General features: G+C 43.8%; 1 protein-coding gene across 1 annotated transcript in view; it reads left to right on the forward strand.

The window, feature by feature from the left end:
• The window catches only part of PLXND1 (plexin D1), a 43,137-nt gene extending 22,768 nt beyond the window's left edge, over positions 1-20,369 (forward strand). The window contains exons 9-36 of the mRNA XM_053469893.1: positions 369-473; positions 1,411-1,500; positions 2,255-2,348; positions 3,195-3,358; positions 3,599-3,750; positions 3,912-4,011; positions 4,377-4,516; positions 4,738-4,911; positions 5,078-5,168; positions 5,551-5,823; positions 5,911-6,063; positions 6,534-6,648; positions 6,947-7,054; positions 7,473-7,585; positions 8,954-9,061; positions 9,330-9,460; positions 9,905-10,103; positions 11,614-11,760; positions 14,007-14,163; positions 14,836-14,939; positions 15,264-15,327; positions 15,565-15,599; positions 16,672-16,776; positions 16,901-17,064; positions 17,416-17,563; positions 18,117-18,257; positions 18,886-18,960; positions 19,061-20,369. Of these exons, the coding sequence (XP_053325868.1) occupies positions 369-473; positions 1,411-1,500; positions 2,255-2,348; positions 3,195-3,358; positions 3,599-3,750; positions 3,912-4,011; positions 4,377-4,516; positions 4,738-4,911; positions 5,078-5,168; positions 5,551-5,823; positions 5,911-6,063; positions 6,534-6,648; positions 6,947-7,054; positions 7,473-7,585; positions 8,954-9,061; positions 9,330-9,460; positions 9,905-10,103; positions 11,614-11,760; positions 14,007-14,163; positions 14,836-14,939; positions 15,264-15,327; positions 15,565-15,599; positions 16,672-16,776; positions 16,901-17,064; positions 17,416-17,563; positions 18,117-18,257; positions 18,886-18,960; positions 19,061-19,177 (3,567 nt within the window). The 3' untranslated portion in view covers positions 19,178-20,369. The remainder of the gene's footprint in view (positions 1-368; positions 474-1,410; positions 1,501-2,254; positions 2,349-3,194; positions 3,359-3,598; positions 3,751-3,911; positions 4,012-4,376; positions 4,517-4,737; positions 4,912-5,077; positions 5,169-5,550; positions 5,824-5,910; positions 6,064-6,533; positions 6,649-6,946; positions 7,055-7,472; positions 7,586-8,953; positions 9,062-9,329; positions 9,461-9,904; positions 10,104-11,613; positions 11,761-14,006; positions 14,164-14,835; positions 14,940-15,263; positions 15,328-15,564; positions 15,600-16,671; positions 16,777-16,900; positions 17,065-17,415; positions 17,564-18,116; positions 18,258-18,885; positions 18,961-19,060) is intronic.
• Positions 20,370-21,652: the final 1,283 nt, after the last annotated feature.

Raw genomic sequence — 21,652 nt, forward strand, 5'->3', positions numbered from 1 at the left:
AGCAGCCGGCAGAGAGTTATGGGAGTTGTTATCCAAGAAATCCCAGTCTGGACATAGGTCATTTCATTTAACCCTTTATATTTATTTATTTAGATTATCCGATATCTTTATATATTAAGAATCTGTTGTGTTACCGACCTGACATTACTGACATAAAGTAATAAACTGTAATGCGAGGCTCCACGCGCTTTACTATTAATGTTCGTGTAAGAGTTTCTTATTGTGTGCGATTCCCCTGATTGCAGCGGCGCTATGGAATCTGCTGGCTCTATATAAATAAATATGATGTAATATAAGCTTTGTGGCTCATCTCCACATCATGACATCATCTCTCTGACACATAACTCCGCGACTGTTCCATCTTACAGAACGACGACGAATGTCCGGTGATAACCACCTCACGTCTTCCCCCAACGCCCACCGGGGCCGCCAAAGATTTCACGTTGACGCTGTCTAATGTCAATAACTCTCAGGTAATTTACCTCGGTGAAGGGCAATATTTTTTATCTTCGGATTTATTATTTCATTATAAAATGAAGAGGTTTATTCACAAAAGGTAAGTTTCGGGTACTCCGTGGAGGCTCAGGAGATTGGTTACCATCTCGAGTATTACTCATGGGTGAGTCGCAGTTTGCAGAAGTACTCCCAAAAATATGTTCCAATCAACTCATGCTTACACCACAAGTTCCCCAAACATTACAAAATGTGGAGTAGTGTGTACAGAGAATCACTGCCCGGCTTATCTTATATATTAAAATACTACCAGCCTAGTCTCAAGTTTTGTTGAAATACTTCAACTTTGTGAAGCGTTTGTCACGTTATTCGTGTTATTCTGTGCGGGCACCGGTTGTCTTCTCGTGACTTTTCTTTACCAAAAGAGGAAAGTGATCTCTAAAGCAAAGATTCCAGACAAGTAGACTGATCATACATTAAAAAGCTTCTTTCTGCTTCAGTATAACCCCTCTGTCTCTGCCCTGCGATGGACGTCTCTTACCTGAGCCGCGTGAAGAGCGTACCTGGGACATTCTAAATGACTCTATAACTATTGTATCACCTCGCTCATGGTGCCAGTCGGTCAAATAACGGTCCTTACAATAAACATTGCTTGTCTGGTAAAGATATACTGGATGAAGTCAACAGCATTCAAGCAGGGGTTTTACTGGATGAAGTCAACAGCATTCAAGCAGGGGTTTAACACCAGGGACCTCTGAGAGATCTCGCAGTCAGAGAAACATAGGTCATTCTGTAAAAGTACAGCAACTCCAAGACAGAGGCTTAACCACGTTGTTCTTCATGGTGTCCGCTCTTAATTCTACTTGTAGACGTGGTTCTGGTATATATTGGCCCTTCAAGACACGCGCAGAGCTGGAGGGAACCTGACACATGTTTTCCATGTCTTTCACCCTCTAGGAACTCGATCTGGAATGTGACTTTGGAACGGAGCGGACGTTCTCCGCCAGATGGATAAATTCCAGCGCTGTCCTTTGCAGCGACGTCACGGTGAGGAGCCTGCGTGTTTAACTCACCACCATGTCTACGTGTGCGCCTGACAGACAATGGCTGCGTGTTAACGGGTTTTGTTTGATCTTACATGACACCGATTAGTTGTATGTGTGTTTGACTCTGACATACCGCTGGCCTTTACGTTTACCAAGTGTCCCTGTTTTGGAAGAACAGTCCCTCTTAAGAACACAATTCCTTCTTTCCTCTTTTCTAGGTATGAGGGCATACAAAGTGTACATCCCTAAAAGCCACAATAATGTGTATAGAAACAAAATGTGTTTATAGGGAGAGTTGTTTAAATAAAATACATTGTTTTTCTTCTGAATATCTTGCTCATCATCATTAATAGCTATGGCCAAGTCACAACGTCATATAAAAAAAGTCACATCACTAACCGCACCCAATAAAATAAATGCCCCTCTTGGGGCTTAGAACATGATAAATAGACAAAAGTATATTTGTTTGAATATTTAGGTAATTCAGATGTCATTGCAGGTTCACCGGTTAGTTAGAGGAGCTGCATTCAGAGTTCGTAGGAGATGTACATCTAGATCTGGGGCAAAGGGCAGACCTAGAACTTGGGACGAGAATATATCCAGATCCATTGATTTGACAGGGGGGGTATATTAAGATGTAGGGGGCAGTTGGGTGCAACAAGCTTCTGGAACAACGGCTTCATCTATTTCTGGATGGGGTCCAATCTTTAGTTTATATCAGTTCTAGAACTCATAAGTCTTTGTCCTCCTGCCAGCTACACACAACGGAACGGAGCCAGGACTTCCCAGTTAATCTACAGCTGGGTGGGCATTACGGACAATTCATAGACAACCCAGCAACGCTGAGCGGTGAGTAAAACTTGGTGAAGCCCTGAAATAATTTAATAAAATGGCTCCCTCGCTTCTGGTGTTTCTCACACTCTGGACTATATATAACGGGTAAGAGCAGCGTATGTATATAACATGCATATAAAGTATGTAACTTGGACACGTCTGAGTAACGGAGGGCCAAAGATGAGATAAAAGCCATATATATCCTTTTAGTTTATGTTTTCTTCAAATAACCACAATAATTCAAAGCGAGACACACCAGGCCTCCAGAATAATATGTTGGCCATTATCCGACAGTCACCTTAACTCTACTCCCTGTGATAATTACAGAGCTAAATCAATTTCCCGAGTGAGCGGCGCTGCGAGTGGAAGGTGAGGCTGCCTCCATGCGACTGCTGCTCTCCCACAGCCCGGTCTAACACTAGACTTCATATAATTTATAGACGGAGAGACAGACCAGACTGATAACCGGCTGTTGAAGTTGACCCTGAACCACCCTGAGTATTAAACACCCCAGTAGTAAAGGGGAAAAGCTCTGAAAGCTCCCTTTGTGTGGGAGGAGAGCCGGCAGAGGTTGGAGAGGAGCTTCTAGTGGAGGTCACATTATTCCAGAGTTGGATTCTGGGCTAATTCTACACTTTTATGCGTAACAGCTCCAGCTGTGAAAGACGTACGGTAGCCCAAGTTGAGTTCAGCTTGAGTATAGTTTAAACATCTCATGATTTTGGGTTAATCTTTGAAAATTCCGGTAATAACGGAGCTATCATGCCTTCTTCGCGGTTTTAGGATGGGACACATGTGGCGCCATATATTTTATTTATATCAGTAATGTTCCCGTCTTATTATGCCTGATCTCTCTTCCAGTGGAAGTCTATAACTGCGCCTCGGGGACCTCCGACTGCTCGCGCTGTCATGGACGCAGGGACCTAGGGCACTTTTGTACCTGGAGTGAGAGCAGCGCCTCCTGTCGGCTGAACAGTGAGCTTCAGACCGTCCTGGAAGCCTGTCCGGCCCCAGAGATCAGAAAGGTAAAGGTTTAACCAGTGGGGTTAGTGTAGCTGAGACATAAAAGTGACATAACATCATGAGGAATCCCTTAACCGTAACACAGCCTCGGGCCCTTAGACCAGTGGGGCCCTAAGCATCTGCTTATCTGGTGCTGAGGGGACTAGGAAAGCAATCCAGCTGACTGCCTGATCGTTTCTCCATTCACTCGGTCTTCATCACTTCTGAATGTATCTTTTGCTGAACTCTGATTGTTCCATTAGATAGAGCCGGTGAGCGGACCTCTTCTTGGAGGAACTCTTCTTACTATTCAAGGCCGGGACCTTGGCAGCCGGTTCAGTGACATTGATGGAAAGGTCAACATTGGAGAAATACCATGCTCCCCCATACCAGAAAGATACGTAGTATCCGAGGAGTGAGTATTCCCCTTCAGGCTATGATTATGTATCTTTTTATCCTGCACAGAATCATTCCCATTCGGGAGGAAAAATATTGATAAGGGAGCTTCTTTATGATAAGTGTCAGGAATTAATAGATAGTAAAAATGACACATATTATCTATATATCCATATCCAGGATCGTATGCGTAACCAGCATGTCCACAAAAGTGTTCAGCGACTTGGTGACCGTCAATGTCAATGGAGGCGGACAGTCCAAGGAGAAATATACTTTCATGGTAAGAAAGATTTCTCGTATCTCTGGATGAGATGTAGAATGTTTGTTCCTCCTCAGGGACAGATGGAGATTACAAAGTAGTGGCTTGTAGCAGCCTTTCAGTATAAATACTAAATTATCGCACTGCAATTATATTCAAGAATGCATAAATAAGTAAAATAAATAGGGGTATGAGAACTAGCAGACTGTATGGACGGTTGGCCATGTATGCCCCCACAGTCTCTGTCTCCGTTTGATTATTTGTGTGTTTTTGGTAGCATTATGTGAAACATAAGACAGAGACCTCTCAGTGCCTCTTCTGTCCTTCAAATATACACTTCTGATGACGTAAAATGGATTATTGTTCACCAAGCTCTACATTTACAGATGCCAGAGGTATATTCCATTACCCCAAATTTTGGTGCCGAGGCAGGAGGTACCAAAGTTACCATTTCTGGGAAGAAGCTGGACATTGGAAAGGAGATCCGCGTTCTGTTCAACGAGACCCTGGAGTGCAGAGACCTTGTGTGAGCTGCGATAATTGTCTTATTTCACATGCGGGACTTTATTTTGCCATCCTCAGTCCCTTCAGTATGTCTGGTAGACTCTCTGTCTCGCCTGTCTTCTCGCCCATCTCTCCGTAACTTGCCTTCTTTTCTCTCCATCTCTATCTTCACCCCTGTAAATCCTCTCCTCACTCCTCCATTCCCTGTACTCTTAGAGTAAATTTTACACTTTGAATCCACAGGCGCACAGAAAGTAGCATCCAGTGCACGGTTCCAGCTATGGGAAGCCTTCCCGACAGTAACGTCCAAGTGTGTGTTCAGTTTGAAAGAACGTCTTGTATCAACAGCGAACTTAGCTTCCAGTACCACGAGAACCCCGTTATTACAAGCATGGACCCCAGAATCAGCCCAATGAGGTAGGAAAGCCGTATGCGGTGTTTGGATATATGCAGATTTCGTAGATAATCAGGTGGATAAGAAATAAAAGTCCACATTTATTGATCCAGAAGGATCCATCATTATCTATCAAATCCGGTAAGATGCGAATAGCTTGGAAAGATAACTTACTTGTGTCCATTTCAGCGGCGGTCGGATTATCACATTAATTGGTGAAAGATTTGAACTGATTCAAGAAATGACGATGAAGATACGGATCCCAAAAGCCGTACAGACAGTAAGTGATCGTGGTTAGGTAGACATTGTGGTTTCTTGTAAATGAGGACAAGCAATGCAGTGTATGCAGTGTATGGCATGTCACCAAAGTCAAATGATGTATTGGTTATGACATCATCACCATGAAAAATAACAGAAAAGCTTGTAAATCTATAAAAATATGTATATTTCTCAAACCATAAACATATATGAAATGAAAAGCAAATTAATTGCTGCAATGTAACAAAAAGTTGTGCAGAGCCAGTGAAGTTAAACCTTTGTTTTCTTATTTTAAACAAATGTAAAGGTTTTTATAGTAATTGGCATTTGGATTGCGGCTGGGTATGAAATGTTAACCCTTTCCTGATGCCACCTGACCAATGCTTGCATTTTCAATCTTTTAGAATTGCACGGTCCTCAGCTCAACCATGATCACCTGCCCATCCCCTCCTGCCCCAAACAGCACCCTTGAAAACAGGAATGTCAGTTTGGACTTTATTGTCAATGGGGTGTATTTGTCAGATGAGGAACTTGATCAGGATCTGGCTGCTGAAGAGACCGTGTATGTTGGTAGCAAGTTCAGCCTGGAATATCAGCCAAATCCTATGTTCTTCACGGCCAAGAAAGAAAAGTTGATAAAGCATCACGTGGGGGAACCACTGACGCTGGTGATACACGTAAGTGACTAGATGATACAAAGTGTCTGAGATACTATACGAGGCTGATCCCATTATCTGTGCCTTGATTTCGTGTTTGTTTGATAGAAAGAGCCGGACAACTTGGGTCTGAGAGTGGATGAATACCAAGTGAAGGTTGGACAGATACCCTGCGAGTTAAACTTCATCTTCAACGACAAAGTCATTCACTGCAGCATCAATGAATCTCTGAGTTCTTCGGAGCGCTATCTACCTGTGACGGTAAGGACCAAGGGGACCTCACCCAGGGCTCTACACCTCCATAATCCCAGCCTTATGTCCAGACATCATCTTAATGCAACACAAATCAACTTTATCTGCTTCACACTTCCCATATATCTCCATCATTCTGCCCTCGGATCCAAAGTAGGGAGAAGTGAGACAACCTCAGTACTGGAACTTGATTAGATGATGGTAGTTTAGCCACATTTATAACACCAATATTAGTTTCCATTTGGTAAAGTTGTAAATTCTCGATCTGAGACACAATTATACTTATCGACAAGCCAAAAACACAAAATAGTTTATTTAAGATATAAATTGATATAGTTGCTCCAAAAGACGTGATCATGGCGGATCTCAGTTATTGAATGGTAGATGCGGGTATGATCTGGAATGACGAAATCTGAAGCACCCCAGTAGGGAAGTGCTGAATAAGATGAGAAATATTAAAATATGTTGTGGTTTCACAGATACAAGTTGGGAAATTCAACCAGACCATCACCACTTTGCACCTGGCTGGGATTGACACATCTATTATTATCTCAATCGTTATCTGCAGTATATTGTTACTTCTTTCCGTGGTCGGTAAGTATGACCTGTAACTTTTCTTTATGAGGCAACACGGTCTGAAATAGCTTAATATGGAAAACAACCCCTGGATTAGCTATTCCACCGCATATATTCCTCTGTTGGAGAGCCCCAACTGATGTCTTATAATGAGGATTCCTTATATTCAGAGGAACCCCCATAGACAATGAAACCCTGGAACAAGACTGCAGTGAGACACGTGGTATATGGTTGCTTCTCCCATAACACGTAGAACGTATCTTGGGGGTTCACGTTTTTGCTCCTCAATCCCTAAGTAAGTTTTCTCTTCCTCCAGCTCTGTTTGTGTTCTGCACCAAGAGCCGAAGAGCCGAGCGTTACTGGCAGAAAACATTGGTTCAGATGGAAGAGATGGAGTCCCAGATTCGAGAGGAAATCCGGAAAGGTAAGTCGGGGCTTCCGAATCGACCGTTGTGACTTTTTGAAGTATCCGGGACAGAAAAGTAGTAAAGGTTGACTAGAAGATCATTGTATTTACCCAAATCTTTGACTCCCATCATGTTCTGTAAGGAGAGTGCTAGGATATCACAACCAAATCCTAGATGGGGACATCCGCACCGTAGATAAGACAGATTAGGCCATTACATATCTCTTTTTGGGGGGTTATCTGATTATTTTTCCTTCTATGGGTGGCAGGAACATATTAATACTGTTTCTCCCACCTATAGAAGGGAAAATAATCATAAAACATGTGGGTGTTCTAGAATGTAAGTGTGTCAATGTTTACAAAGTTTATCATTTTGTGTCAAACACCAAGTGGAAGTTCTTGAGATGTTATCTGATTCCTCTCGTTCTGCTTCTAGGATTTGCCGAGCTTCAGACAGACATGACGGACCTAACCAAGGAATTAAATCGCAGCCAGGGAATCCCCTTTTTAGAATACAAGTATTTTGTCACACGTACATTCTTCCCAAAGGTGAGCGTGACCTCTTGCAACCTGAGTGTGACCTCTTGCAGCCTGAGTGTGACCTCTTGCAGCCTGAGTGTGACCGTCTGGGCGTGACGTGTCTGGCACGTAATGATTGCGCTCGTTGAGAAGATGAAGTGCCCCCCCTTTGTTGAAGCGATTGGAAAATTGCCTAATTAAGTCACATTACGGTTTCCTTTGCCTGACATTCAGCAGGCAAAATGTATAAAGTGTTGTTGTGACGCCGGGAAATGTGTTCCGCTACGTGCGAACAATTCTTATCAACAGGAAACAAAAAGAATGTGCGTGACAGCTGCACTTACGCCAAAAAATAAAAAGTTTTGTTAAATTTTGTTACTTTTAAAATTAAAAAATTGCAGTTCTGATTAAAAAAAATCTGAACAAGTTTGACCCTCACAAGCAAATTAGTTTAGCCCTCCCAGGTTAGATCTTCCCCTAATCCTTTCTTTTTAAGAATTCTATTTGAGATTTAAGTTGAAATAGCCACAGATGTGCGAATGCGAATAAAACCCATTCATGCGCCTACAACTTGTAATGCAAAGCATGGGAATATTAACACTAATGATTCTAATTAGTTACCGACATGGAACACCTCTGATTTGGAATATTTTGTCGGCGCAAAGATCTGTAAAAATGGCATGAAGTCCGCTTAGTCCAGGGTTAGACTGGGGGAGAGTAAATAACATTTCTCAAGAGAGGAAGTGAAATTGGTTGAAATAACTGAAAGCAAAAACATACAATAACTGTGCATCTATTCCACATCTGCACAGCTCATGGCCTTCCTACAAATAGAGAAGCAAAAGGAAACCACATGTTTCAATAAGATGTAAAACAATGCAAAATCCCCCATTTCGAGCTTCACAACTTCCCATGCCCCACATGCCTCCTGACTCACTCCATCCTCAGATGACTCGCACAATGAGGAAGTTTAAAGTTGCGCTATTACTTACTCAGCTTATATGAAAGATAATATTTAGCGTAGCCATAAAAGCACATTTTATGAAGGTTTGGGTAGTTTCATTGCGTCATTTCCTAGCAGGCGTGCGGCTGCCGCTGGTTTATTCTCACCCGGTCACTTTGACCCGGGAATAGTTCTGGCTGTCAAAAGGTTAAAATGATTTGTGAGATACCACTTCTAGGGATTTGGGAATATCAATGAGTTAAATGCATGTTGTTGAAATTAATTCTTGATCACTGGTAGCATTACGGCTCTCAGGGAGCGGAGATCAGGATGATCGTCTGGGAAAGATGGCGGCCGTGAATACCAAGAGTATGGCGATTCAGTAGATCTTATCGTCAGCCGTGTTGTTTGTGTCAAGGCTTTTACCCGGTTTTACCAAACCTGTCTCTTCGCAGTCTTCCTCGCTGTATGAAGAACGTTACATTCTACCAACGCAGAACTTTAACTCCCAGCTGGGGTTCCACGTGCAGGAGACGCACCCGCTGCTGAGTGGAGAGTGGAGGGTGAGTGTTCCTCTGGAATCTTCCTCCGGCTACTAGGGGGTTTTAAACATACGTTCTTAAATAATGAGGCGTTAACGGACGTATTTACTAAACCTAGAGTGTGAAGCCCACCCCACATTGTGTCCCTTGCGGCTGGAGTATTTATCAGCAAATAAATGCTTTGAAGAACATCGGTTTCTTCTGCGTGATGTCCTGAGATAATGCTTTCATGCTTATGTTCTGTCCATTAGCCAGCAGTGACTTTGGACTAAATTTGCTGACTTTGCAGGTACCGGAGAACTGCCGGAGCAACATGGAGGAGGGCATTTCTTTACTGAGCACCCTGCTCAACAACAGGCACTTTCTGATCACTTTCATTCACGCGATGGAGCTTCAAAAGGACTTTGCTGTCCGAGACAGGTACAAGGAGCTCCTATGGTGGGAAGCGCAAGATCTGTGACACAGGGGGGGTTAAGCTAAACAAGTGTGCAGAGCCACACGGGGTCTAAAAATGAGGCCGGGTGATTTAAATGACCCCATCCCCGCAGTCTGTAAGATTATATCATTTCTGGGATTGAAATAATATTCCTGAGACCAAAGGTCCACCAAGTGTTTGCTCTCCATGTCCTATGGCTTGTCCATCGCTGGGATTACGCGCAGAACAGCGGCAATGTCTCTGTAAGAGCACACCAGTCCTACTTTCATGTTAATTGCATATCGGAGACCAGTTCGCATGGACTCCAATGATAAACCCAATATATAATGATACAACCTTTATATAAGCAACCATCATATCTACAGAGTATACCCAAAGCCGTCGCCATACCTGCTTTCCCCTTCTTGACTTTGTTCCTGCTTATACAGGTGTAATTTGGCATCTCTGCTCACCATCGCGTTACACGGGAAATTAGAGTATTACACCAGCATTATGAAAGATCTTCTGGTGGATCTCATTGACTCGTCGGCTTCCAAGAACCCCAAGCTAATGCTGCGCAGGACGGAGTCGGTGGTGGAGAAGATGCTGACGAACTGGATGTCTATCTGCATGTACAGCTGTCTAAGGGTATGGAGAGCCTAATTAAGAAGCTTTCATACATGCATGTACATTGACAGTAGATAAGCATGTAGATATTTAAAATATTTTAACACGTCGGGAACTAGCATGTTCAAGTCATGAGTGACCCTAATATTCCCCCTATTCACACCCAGACCTTGCGATGGCGGTCAGGATTCCCGTGTACGGTCACGATGGACAGGCAGATAAATTAGAATTATTTAATATTAACCCCTAAATACAGAGGTCAGTCGAATTGGAAAACTAAATGATAGATATTGAAATTTTAAGCGTGGCGTTGCCAGAACGTGTCGCCTAACAGCCGGTTAACGTAAAGGGTTAATGCGCCAAGTCCTTTAGTAATTGCTGGAGATTTAACCTCTCTGCTTATTACTTTTCTCGGGACGCTGAGCACATAGGGGTGAAAGGTCGCTGGTCATGTTGTGATAGCGGTGATCCCGCTAATGACCATGCCCTGTTTGGAAAGTCCTCGGAAAGTGGCCTGGAATTGATTAGCTCCAGTCACTTGGACTCCACAAACAAGTCTTAATATAATTAAGGGGATTCCAGAGAGAAGGGGGAGAAAAAAGAGGGGAGAGGGGGATTTAGCCTCCATGACGGCATATTCCCCGAGGTTTGGTTGGTTGCTCTGATTTACCGATATTGGGCCACATTGTGAAGCTTCTTTGTGTTCTTTATTTGCAATATAACCGCTGGGGAGTCTAATGTTAGAAGTACTTTGGGCATCATCTACATGATCACTGGATCCTTTCTGTGCTCCCGTTATTTCCGGATGATAGATGTGTTCTGTCCTGGATAAGCGTGTTGCCCACCCGTTGTGTTTTAGGCTCTCCTGATTGTTACAAGCCCTTTAAGACCATAGGGACCCCTGAAGTTCTAGGGTGAAAACCTGTTATCTCTCAGCAGGCTATCCACGTGATGTTGATGTTACCCTTGCTGGTTCCCCTTGGAGCAATCAGGGAGGATTTGCCCCCCTCACCTAAGCAGGGATCCATCACCCGGATACATTTGTCATTTACAATGTCAGTGTCACGCTCCAGCGCCTGACCCCTGTGTGTGTTTGTGTTTTGGTCTATAGCAGGAATGTTACAATTAAATCAAATTACTGGCTCAGCGTGTAGACCCCAGCCAAGCCACGTTCCCAACGTTCACATATAATGAGGTATAGATCGATACCTATACGTCAATGTAGCCTATACCTCCTATACAGAAGAGCGTGTCCATTAAAAAAACATTCACATTGATGATAAATAAAATGAACAATAAGATAACACAAGTTAAAGCATCCCGGTACAGAGGGAGGAGACCCCTATACCAGGTGGTCTTAGAGCTATGAGGCTGGGGATCCCTCATCTCCTGGCCTAACTATAATGTTCAAGGCTGCCAATGAGGGAACATCGGAAGATTGACTTGTCCCAAAATTGGGGTTTTAATTTCTTTTTTTTTTTTTTTTTGCTAGAACCGAGCTCCGTGTAACAGATAATTTGTTTTTCCGCAGGAGACCGTGGGTGAACCGTTCTTCCTACTGCTGTGCGCCATAAAGCAACAAATCAACAAGGGGTCCATCGATGCCATCACGGGGAAGGCCAGATATACGCTGAACGAGGAGTGGCTTCTCCGGGAGAACATTGAAGCCAAGCCCATGGTGAGAAATGACACTGGCGTCATACGGTGGGCATCAGTGGTGGGGGCATCGGCTGCGTCTGTAACAAGGAAAATATCCTCACGCTGTGGGTACTCCGTTAATGTCTTTTGACGGGTCCTGCAGGTCAGCATTTACCCGACTTATAGGGTCGGAGCTCCAAGAAAAGAGCCTCATCTTGGGGAAAAAGAGGCATTGTGGTCCCAAAGAGTGACTGCTCCTCTTGAAGAGGGACACTTGGGAGGTATGTGGTGGTTTCAGCACATTCTCACAATGTATTCTAAAAATACCAGCGTTCCAGATGAGGGAATTTAGCTCAGAAGCCCCTTTGGTGCTCTTTCTGATGGATTAGATGGATGAAGGTTCTGTCCTGGGGGAACGTTGATTTATAGCCCCTGTCTCGGGAGGAGAAGGGGGCTGCAGGCTGGAGAAGGGGTCTTCATTTCCTCCGCCGGGTTTCAGTGTAAGAAGGGAACCTTCAGGCTGTAATTGGAGAGTCTGTCACCTTGGAAGCAGTTCATAAACCCAGACAGGAACACACGCATGTCTAAAGCCCTGGATTTGGGATCCGATGTGTTCCTTTCCACAAAAAAATAAATGGAATTAAAAATGCCAAATACTGGCTGTTTTGTACGGAAGCGAATTGTTCTCGATGAAAAGCGGAACTGAATCTTTAATGTTAACATTAAACAGTGAGAAATAGCGATAAAACGTGTGTTTCTTATGTGTAGCAGGAGTTAAAGGGTTACAGTGTGCCTTTTTCACCTAGACGAGCAATGCTGAAAATTAGGGCTCTTAACAAACACCAATATTGTCATACTGTTCAAGTGTCCTTGTTTAGGAGGAACAGTCCCTCCGTGGAAACCAAACCCCCCCCCTGTCCCCTTTTTCCTCCCCATGATGGCCGTCTCTCGGGGCTCCTCTTTAGCGTGTGTAATTTTAGGGAGGTATGCGTTAATGGCACCTGCTTGTAATTCACCCCGTGTAATTAATGAATAATGTATAATTGGCTGCCTTTCATTAGTCTGAAGATAAGTCTGAGCAGTTTGTGTGGCCGAGTCCCTGGAGGAATTGGGGTCATGGGACAAAAACATCAAAGAGCTACTCCTATGGTTACTCCAAAAGTCCCCTTTTAACCCTTCAAGCACCACAACTGTTCTCACGCACACCAATAGTGTAGGACAGTGCCGTTCTGGTGCCAAATCCCTCTGCCCCTCTTTCCTCCTCTGATGCCCCTCTTTCCTCTCCTAATGCCCCTCTTTCCTCCGTTAATTTCCCTCTTTTCTCCCCTGATGCCCCCTCTTTTCTAGGAGATCAGAATGTTTGCTGGGTATGAGGGTATCGCAGGGTTCTACTGCCCTACAAGGCACAATAATATGTATAGAAACAGCAAAAAACCCACTTATATGTTAAATTGTGTCCCTGGGCCAAATCATACAAACAAAAGTGTGCCCTTTTTTTCGTTTTGAAGTGTTGGGAAGTTTGAGAAAGTATCAGTTCTGTACAATAAAATTACTTAGCGATCCTTTCTGACATTACAGAGCAGTAAAGATCTTATATTATACCTGGGATATACAAATATTAGAGCACTTTGAAGAGGAATTATGTGCTTTAAACATTGCTCGTAAAAATATCGTCCAAAGGGGGTTAAATATAAAAATTATTCTAGTGGAGAGTTCCTTAAAACTTTTCACACTTTGTGCCAGGCAGGAATAACATTTCTGGTTCCGTTTCACACGTTTAGGTGTAAATGTCTCCAGTAATGGTATCTTGAGATCTAGTTGTGGCTTTGGGATCTGGGCATGCACTCTACCCTAATGACCTCTCTGTTTGTCGGAAGAGATGGCATCTGCTTTGGGGGCCACCTCTGTGGCTTCTGATCATCAGATTACAACCGTATAATCCAATAAAGCAATAAACCTGTAAGCAAATGGTTAGGAGTTGGGTTGTCTAATGCCAAATAAAACAAACACACCATACAAGGCACATAAACATGGATGATTATTTGTCTGCCCTACATGTTATTACATTCCTGTTACTGCAAGTTAGGTGACCTAGGTCTCATGCTAGGAAGAAGCCTGACCATCAGCAGGGGATCTAACATTAACTGGCCTTTTTGGGGATTTTTTACACTTATTTTCATATTTGTGGATTAGAATGTTCATCATGGCTAGAAAGCCGATGTCTGTTTCATCCCTAACATGTTAAATAAATTGTCTAACATGAATCCCTGGCTTCTCTTCCGGCAGAATCTCAACGTGTCCTTCCAGGGCTGCGGCATGGACTCCCTGAGTGTGCGGGTGTTGGACACCGATAGCGTGAGCCAGGCCAAGGAGAAGATCTTAGAGGCATTTTGCAAGAATCTGCCCTTCTCGCAATGGCCCCGAGTGGAGGATGTGGACTTGGGTGAGTGCTCATTTGTATCGTTGGAACAAAACAGTCCGCAGGTCTCGAATAGTTACGAAATCACACAAAATCTGGGTGATGCCCTGGGACATGCCGTAGAGTTTTAGATAAATAGCTAAAACTCCGTGAAGGTCGCGGTGCTACTCAGTTACACTCCAAAAATTAAACCATGAATCATTTTCTAACCAGAAAGGAGTCGGGTCACCTGAATTTGGCCTCTTTAATCATTTCCAGACTTTGATTTTTTTATTTTTTTTAGCTGGTTGTCATTTGCCACAAGGTGTTTTTGATGTTATTAACGTTCCTTTAAAACCCGAGATCTCAAGAGATCTGTTGGTCCCAAATCAATCTCTGGCCAGGGCAAAGTAAACCAGGCATCAAATGGGGTGTCCTGGAAAAAGATAGTAGAGCGAAACTGCTAGCCTGTTCCATAAAATTACCACAATGTATCAAATTCAGTATTTATTGAGTCAAACAACGATTGTCCTGAGTTGGGTCCCCATTGTATCAGTTCCAGTAGAAGGTCCAGTCCAGCCAAGTTGCGTCTTGGTTCACTTCAGTCGATGCAATGATCAGCACATGCTTTTGTTAACCGACCCTGCAAATAATTTACTGGCATGCGTTTTCGAATGAATTGGTCAAATCTTTTACCCCTCTTCTCCCCGACCTCAGAATGGTTTCCCTCCAGCTCCAAGAGCCTTATCCTGCGTGATCTAGATGACACGTCTCTCATGGAAGACGGGAGGAAAAAACTTAACACGCTAAATCACTATAAGGTAACCAGCAATGGGCTTTGCATGGAGTGATGATTTTTTACATTGGAAGCTTTGATTTTAGGTTAAATTGTCAGGATTTGACCATTTTCTAAGTACAGCAAAACTTTGTCGATGTAATACCTTTTGTACCCAACTCAGTATATATATATCTTTCTAATCTCTATTTTATGTTACTTTGTAACTATGATTCCGACATTTTTAAGGCAAAGTTTCAAAGGTCATATGAAATAAAAAACATGGACCCTGCCATTGTGCATGCATGTGGTGTACACTACATCTTTATTGTGTATACGAACACACAACTGACCGTTTTTGCCCCAGCAGGTTTGTGATGGCGCCTCCCTGGCCATGAGTCTCAAGGACAAGAGGGATAACACTTTGGGGAGAGGTGAGTGGCGGAGGGGCTGCGTCCGTAAACTATATTGGGGGTACAGACAGTAGATGCTGGTGTGGAGATTGCGTTAGTGTAGTTGTTGTCTGTGTCTTCTCCATCAGAGCTGATTGTGTAAGAACGTCGCCCTTATTCCCCCGTAAGATGTCATACCCGCCATAAAGTTTCTAAAAACTCTTTTTTTTATTTAATTTAAAAGTGACACTAATGTATGTACTTTTGTTTCTCTTACAGTGAAGGATCTGGACACAGACAAGTACTTTCATTTAGTACGTTCACAATCATTTCTCTCTCTTTGTCACGGTGATGGTGGGCTTGCCAGCTGTTTTAGTTGGGGGGGTGTTCGTAAAAAGACATGATTTGGCACAAAACATGGCACTTAACCATTTCAGCTTTAAAGAAATGCCCGTGTTGGCTTTGTCATTGTTTGATTAATGTATGAAAACTGTATGAGGTCTTTGGTAGCCACCTGGCCAGGCCCAGACCTGGCACACCAGGCAAGGTTCGGACAGCAGCAGGTCTGAGCTGAGGATGTAAAGGAGGCCACCAAATGGCATAAGTGTGGCTGCCGGCTGGATACGTCTGGCCACATGCTGCATGAACAGCTGGCAGCTGCTCTTATGGCCTTTGGTGGCCACTAGCCTTAAAGTGCCAGTGCTGCCTTGTCATCCCTAGGATCTGCTGCTCCTGTCCTTCCATTCCCGTCCCTCTCCTCACCCTCACCCTGCATTATCTCATTTGTTTTTACTCAACTGTAAAACATAATATTTGGGGAAGGAGCGCATCCTCCTTTGCTCACAGTAGCTGATTATACAGCGAGTTAAGGGGTTAAATGTTAAGGGGTTATGAGTATAGAAGGGGAAGAAAGGATCCATAAGGCTAAACCACAGAAATATTTCAGTAGAAGGGGAAATATATGGACATCTTTAGAAGTAAACCAGAAAAGCCAAGGGGAGCGCGATATAATGTTACACGTGCCGCACGGAGTCGGTCTAATTAGAAGCAGGACTAGTCTGCGACTCGGATAACATTCCAGGGAGAAGAAGGGATTCCGGGGTCATTTCAGGAATGTCATGTTCCATGTTCCACGGTATGTGGTGCCCTGCGAGCTCTCCTCTCGGTGGGCTTAGTTAGATAGGTCTGATTTTGCAGAAATAAACAGAAAACGCGGCGGTGACGGTTACGGTCATTGACGGTTACAGAATGTTGTGACGTTTTCAGTTCTCGCCTCTAGAGCCACTATCAATAAATCAGAAGCGATTTTAATTTTTGCTCCAAGTGGGGATGATCTCCTTGTCTGTTACTGGGTTATATTAACGATTCTGTGTCTTTATCTTGAAGGTGCCCCCAACCGATGATTTATTCGAGAACAAGAGGTCTTACAGACAGAGTCACCGGAAAAAGGTCCTACCGGAGATCTACCTGACACGGCTGCTGTCCACAAAGGTACAGCGAGTCCTCAGCGTGGCCCTTAGCCCTACCCTGAATAAACATTATTATAGTACAGAAACAGACTCATTTCATCCCCCCACACCCCACTCAGCTGCTTAATTATTTTCTTCGGCTACAGGGAACATTGCAGAAATTTCTGGATGACCTGTTCAAAGCTATCCTCACCATCCGGGAAGACCGGCCACCACTTGCCATCAAGTACTTCTTCGATTTCCTGGAGGAGCAAGCCGAAAAGCGAGGAATTACTGACCCCGACACGCTGCACATTTGGAAAACCAACAGGTGAGGGGCGCGGAGCTCTTGGGGCAGATACTCTGCATCGCTGTATAAATATCCCACATATAGCGGGGAATTTGTCACCTGTTGTCCGCGTTTGGCAAGCGTTTGCAGAGCTGCCAGCGAGCCACGGAAGACAAAATGAAAAAGAAAAACAAGTAGTTCTTGCATTTGCTTGCCCAAAGTATGGCTATTTGTGTCCCGTAGTCACCCTGTGAACCCCGGCACTGTTGAAACAACCTTGACTTTATAAAGTCCTTGACACCGAACCCCACTTTTTCTCTGACCTTTGAAAGAGTCATTCTCCGCGTATATCTCCACGATGTCCTACTAACCCCCGGCGCGTTTTGTCTGCAGCCTCCCACTGCGTTTCTGGGTGAACATCCTAAAGAACCCCGAGTTCGTGTTTGACATGGAGAAGTCGGATCACATGGACGCCTGCCTCTCGGTCATAGCTCAGGCTTTTATTGATGCCTGCTCCATCTCTGACATGCAGCTGGGCAAGGTGAGGAAGCCAGAAGACACTAAATCTATCAGACACTTTTATTTATTAATGTGTGGTTACCCTGAACAATTTTACCTCTTCCCATACTCCAAACTTTTTATTATTATGTCTTGTTCTTTAAGTTTTTTACATTAATATCTCGTTGGTTATTGGTCTGTGATTGGGGATTCCGCCATTTGTGTGTTCTTGACCCTGTAGTGTTAAATAGCTGAAAGGTTACATATACACAGCGGTACCATGGGTGAGTGCTTCGAGTTTATTTGTGGCTGTTCTGTAATGACTTCTGGGGTCACCGAAGCCAAATCCACAGCTGGAATTGTTTTAGGTGACAAGAGTTCAATAACTCAAGCCAGAGATAAGACCGTGTAGTGGGGGTGCCCAAGGGGATGGTCTTCACAGAATGGGAATTAATATTACAAGCATCCCACGCAGGTCCTTTGTAGTGAGAGGGCGAGAGTAGACGAGGGTTGAGGAGAAATGGGGTGAAACAGTCAGTGGATGGAGGTCTCCGTTCTGCTCTTCTTGTATGCAACTATTTTTGTGGATTTTCCAGGATTCTCCCACCAACAAGCTGCTCTACGCCAAGGAGATTCCAGAATATCGGAAGATCGTGCAGCGATATTATCGGCAAATCAAAGAAATGAACCCGCTCAGTGATCAGGAAATGAACGCACACCTGGCCGAGGAATTGCGGGTGAGAGAGAGAGACATCATATTCACGCGGACCGCCGCAAGCGCGCTATAACCGGCCGTTACCTATTAAATGCGCAAATCCCACCGATTCTGACCACCCACGTGTTAATACCAGGGACAGGGGTGGTCGGTTTTTGCAGATAGTCTTTTTAATCTTAACCAAGGCTTATTAATACCAGAAGCATTACCATATGGCCGGCCATTTGTCCCCAAACCTCATCCCTTGGGGAACGAGGTCAAATGGAATAGCAGATTTAAGGGGGTACTTCTACCCGCATAGCTACTGACCTTGGATGAAAGATGCTACAGGTGGGGTGCACAGGTCCTGAACTTTGTAGCTTCCCCTTCCAAGATTTGTATCCATTACCGCTTGGATCTTAAGCATATGTTGGGCATATCATAAATCCAGAGGCTCGGATTTTTCCATCTGTGCTCAAGTTGAATGTGGGGATATCCTAAAACCTGAATTGTAGGAGGTTTCTGGAGCTCCTTTTGGACTTCTAACTGCCATGAATGTCCAAAGGATGTGAGTGACCAGTATTGGGTTTGCAGTTTACCCAGATCCTCCAAAGAATCCTCTTAAGATCCTCTTAAGTTTTTTTTTTTAACTAATTTCTTTTGCGTTACAGAAATATCGGAATAAATTCAATACAAACGTCGCAATGGCTGAAATCTACAAGTATGCTAAGAAATACCGTACACAGGTAAGCGGCCGACACAACATACCGTGACAATATCAATAACGAGACATTGACAAGTTTCATACATATGACCTCACTAAACGTGTTAACTCTGACCTCACAGATCGTCACCGCCCTGGAAGCGAATCCCACGACCAAATGGGGTCAGCTGCAGCACAAGTTTGAGCAAGTGATCCTTTTGATGGAGGATGATATTTATACAAGTAGCAGCGAGGCATAGGAGGCAAGCAGGGACGTTCCAACTCATGGAAACTACATAATAAACCCCAAAGCCCCTCTCGGCTCCGCAAGCTCCGGCTCCTGTTGGCGTGGTGAACGACCCAACAACACCTATTAATCTGAACCGCAGGAAACCATTATACCAAGGCAGATGCCACATAAAATAAACGCAATGACAGCAGGATGCAGCACTTTTCCAGGACCCCGGGGCAAGTCAAGAAAAAAAAAGAGATACACGCCATGCCATTTATCTTTAAATGAACTCCTTAATTTACTGTTCTTCTGAAGTTCTAGTCTTGGAGGCTGATGACCACAAATCCTCACTTGATTTAACGCTTGATGTTCTGTATCTAGCTTGAAAGGGCTGTACACTAAATTTTAAAGTTCAGCTAAGTTCAGCTGGTTGACGACTCCTTCCTGCCATCTGGGATTCTGAAAAAGTATCTCCAACCATCATACCGAAGTCATTAAGACGTCCAGAAATCAGCATTGTATTTGGATACCAGGAAAACGTGTGCTATAAGCCAAACTGGGCAAGAACTGAAATGGGGACAAACACCTTCTAAGCCACAACTCACAGCCTTAGTCTCAATAAGTCGTATACCTTGCCAGGGTTGCGTCTACAGCAAACTCGCAAACAAGTCAACTTGCGCGGCTCCAGCTGTCCTCCGGTTCCCGTAGCATGAGCTGCTATAGAGCTACAGGTCGGCTAACTGCATTAGAGCGCCACGTGCGCTGGGAGTGCCTTATCGAGCTAAATCTCAGGATAAAGGGAGACCGCAGAAGCTGGCTGTTACCAGATAAATGATACAATGTATTCCTTAGCTTGTGGTATTATATATATATCAGATATGTAATATATCACCCTAAATGTAATTTTCAGCATATCGTAAAGGCTTGATTATAAGCCATTCAGATCGCTGATCAATGACCCCGGTGCCGATCTGTAAGGGATTCACAGGCTGCTAGACCCTTGTCACGCAGTAGGGTCGTCTAGGTAGGTAACTTCATACCGTAACCTCATGCGTTAATGAATTATGAGTTTATTGGGCACTTTTCCTGCTTTTTGGCACCAGGGAGGTTAAAGGTGCATTGATTCATCTGGAGAGAGAAACATAACCATGATTTAAAAAAGAAAGTTCTAGCACTGATCTGTTTACCGAAGGCGCTGAAAACGACCCAAAGACTAACAATTTCCATCCTCAGCCAAGTCGAGTTCATTCAGTATTTAACCCTTTAGTGACAGATATCAAATCTGAAAAAAATCTCAATGCTGTGAATTTCTGCTGAGCAGATACCAATTCTACAGAAGAGAGCCGACTGATGAAAAGCACACTTTCAAGAAAATACTAAGAGCTTAAGAAGTTATATTCTGTTTAACCCCTTTTATGCCTGGACGCTGCAATTCATTGTGGACCAATGAGTTGCAAGACAGACGTGGGATTTTGCTTATAGCACTGGTGCAAAGGAGCAAAACTGTGCAGTCACCATAGCAACCGATGGAATCTGTCGATTGCTCTACTTTAACTACAGTGCACCAGAATGTTTTTTTGTTTTTTATCCACCAAGAAGGCAGAACGGTTTAAGAGTGTTGCGTCATAACCAAAAAAAAGTGCATTTATATTTCCGGTTGCATATTTTGAAAGAACTGCCTTCATCTGCCACCAACCCCTAGGACTTTTCAAATACTGGCTACTTGAGCAAAAGGTGTCGATCAATCACCATCACACCTTTCGCTGGACCACAGATACTTGATGCATTATGTATCTGATTTCAAGCATTCCTTATTTGCCTTTTTCAAGCAGATGGCAAATACAAGTTGGAAACACGAGACAAACTCTTTGAATGCCTCCGCACTCCTCTAGAAGGGAACTGGCATCAATGATACGCACTGTATGAAGATGTATATAAGTGAATCCTTCCTACATGTATTAATGTTCTATTGTGAGATTCTTTATGAAGTGTTAAATTTGTAATAAAACAGATATTTAAGGATGATAGATTATTTCGTACAAATATGCCCTTTAAACGACCCATTATAAGAATATAGACCTGAGCAAATAGCTCACATCCCACCCATAAGATGAATCTGTACAGGATGATGTCAAAACTGTTTCATTGATCTATTTTAGAAGGGGAAATTGGACACCATGGGACTAACTTGGGCTTTGAATTAAATGCACCCCCCCCTCTTAGATAGCCCTTTCCAGCAAAGTCCTAAAGTGACACCCCTCCTGGACAACGAATGCCTATCGAAGAACATTTAATATGCCTATTAGACCTCCTTTAGTAGAAGCTGCTGCAGCAGGGCTTCGGTTTGGACACACACACTTCCATGTTAGTACGTGGGGCTTAGAAAGCTGAACACGGAGTCCATACTGCTGGATTTCTCTTCCACAGTGAGCATCCGAGAAGCAGATTTGAAACGGCACCAGGTCAGAGTATCTGATGATATTTTATATCTCATTAGTGCCTT

The sequence above is a fragment of the Spea bombifrons genome, chromosome 6 (genome assembly GCF_027358695.1).
Source record: "Spea bombifrons isolate aSpeBom1 chromosome 6, aSpeBom1.2.pri, whole genome shotgun sequence".
NCBI classification, from domain to species: Eukaryota; Metazoa; Chordata; class Amphibia; order Anura; family Pelobatidae; genus Spea; species Spea bombifrons.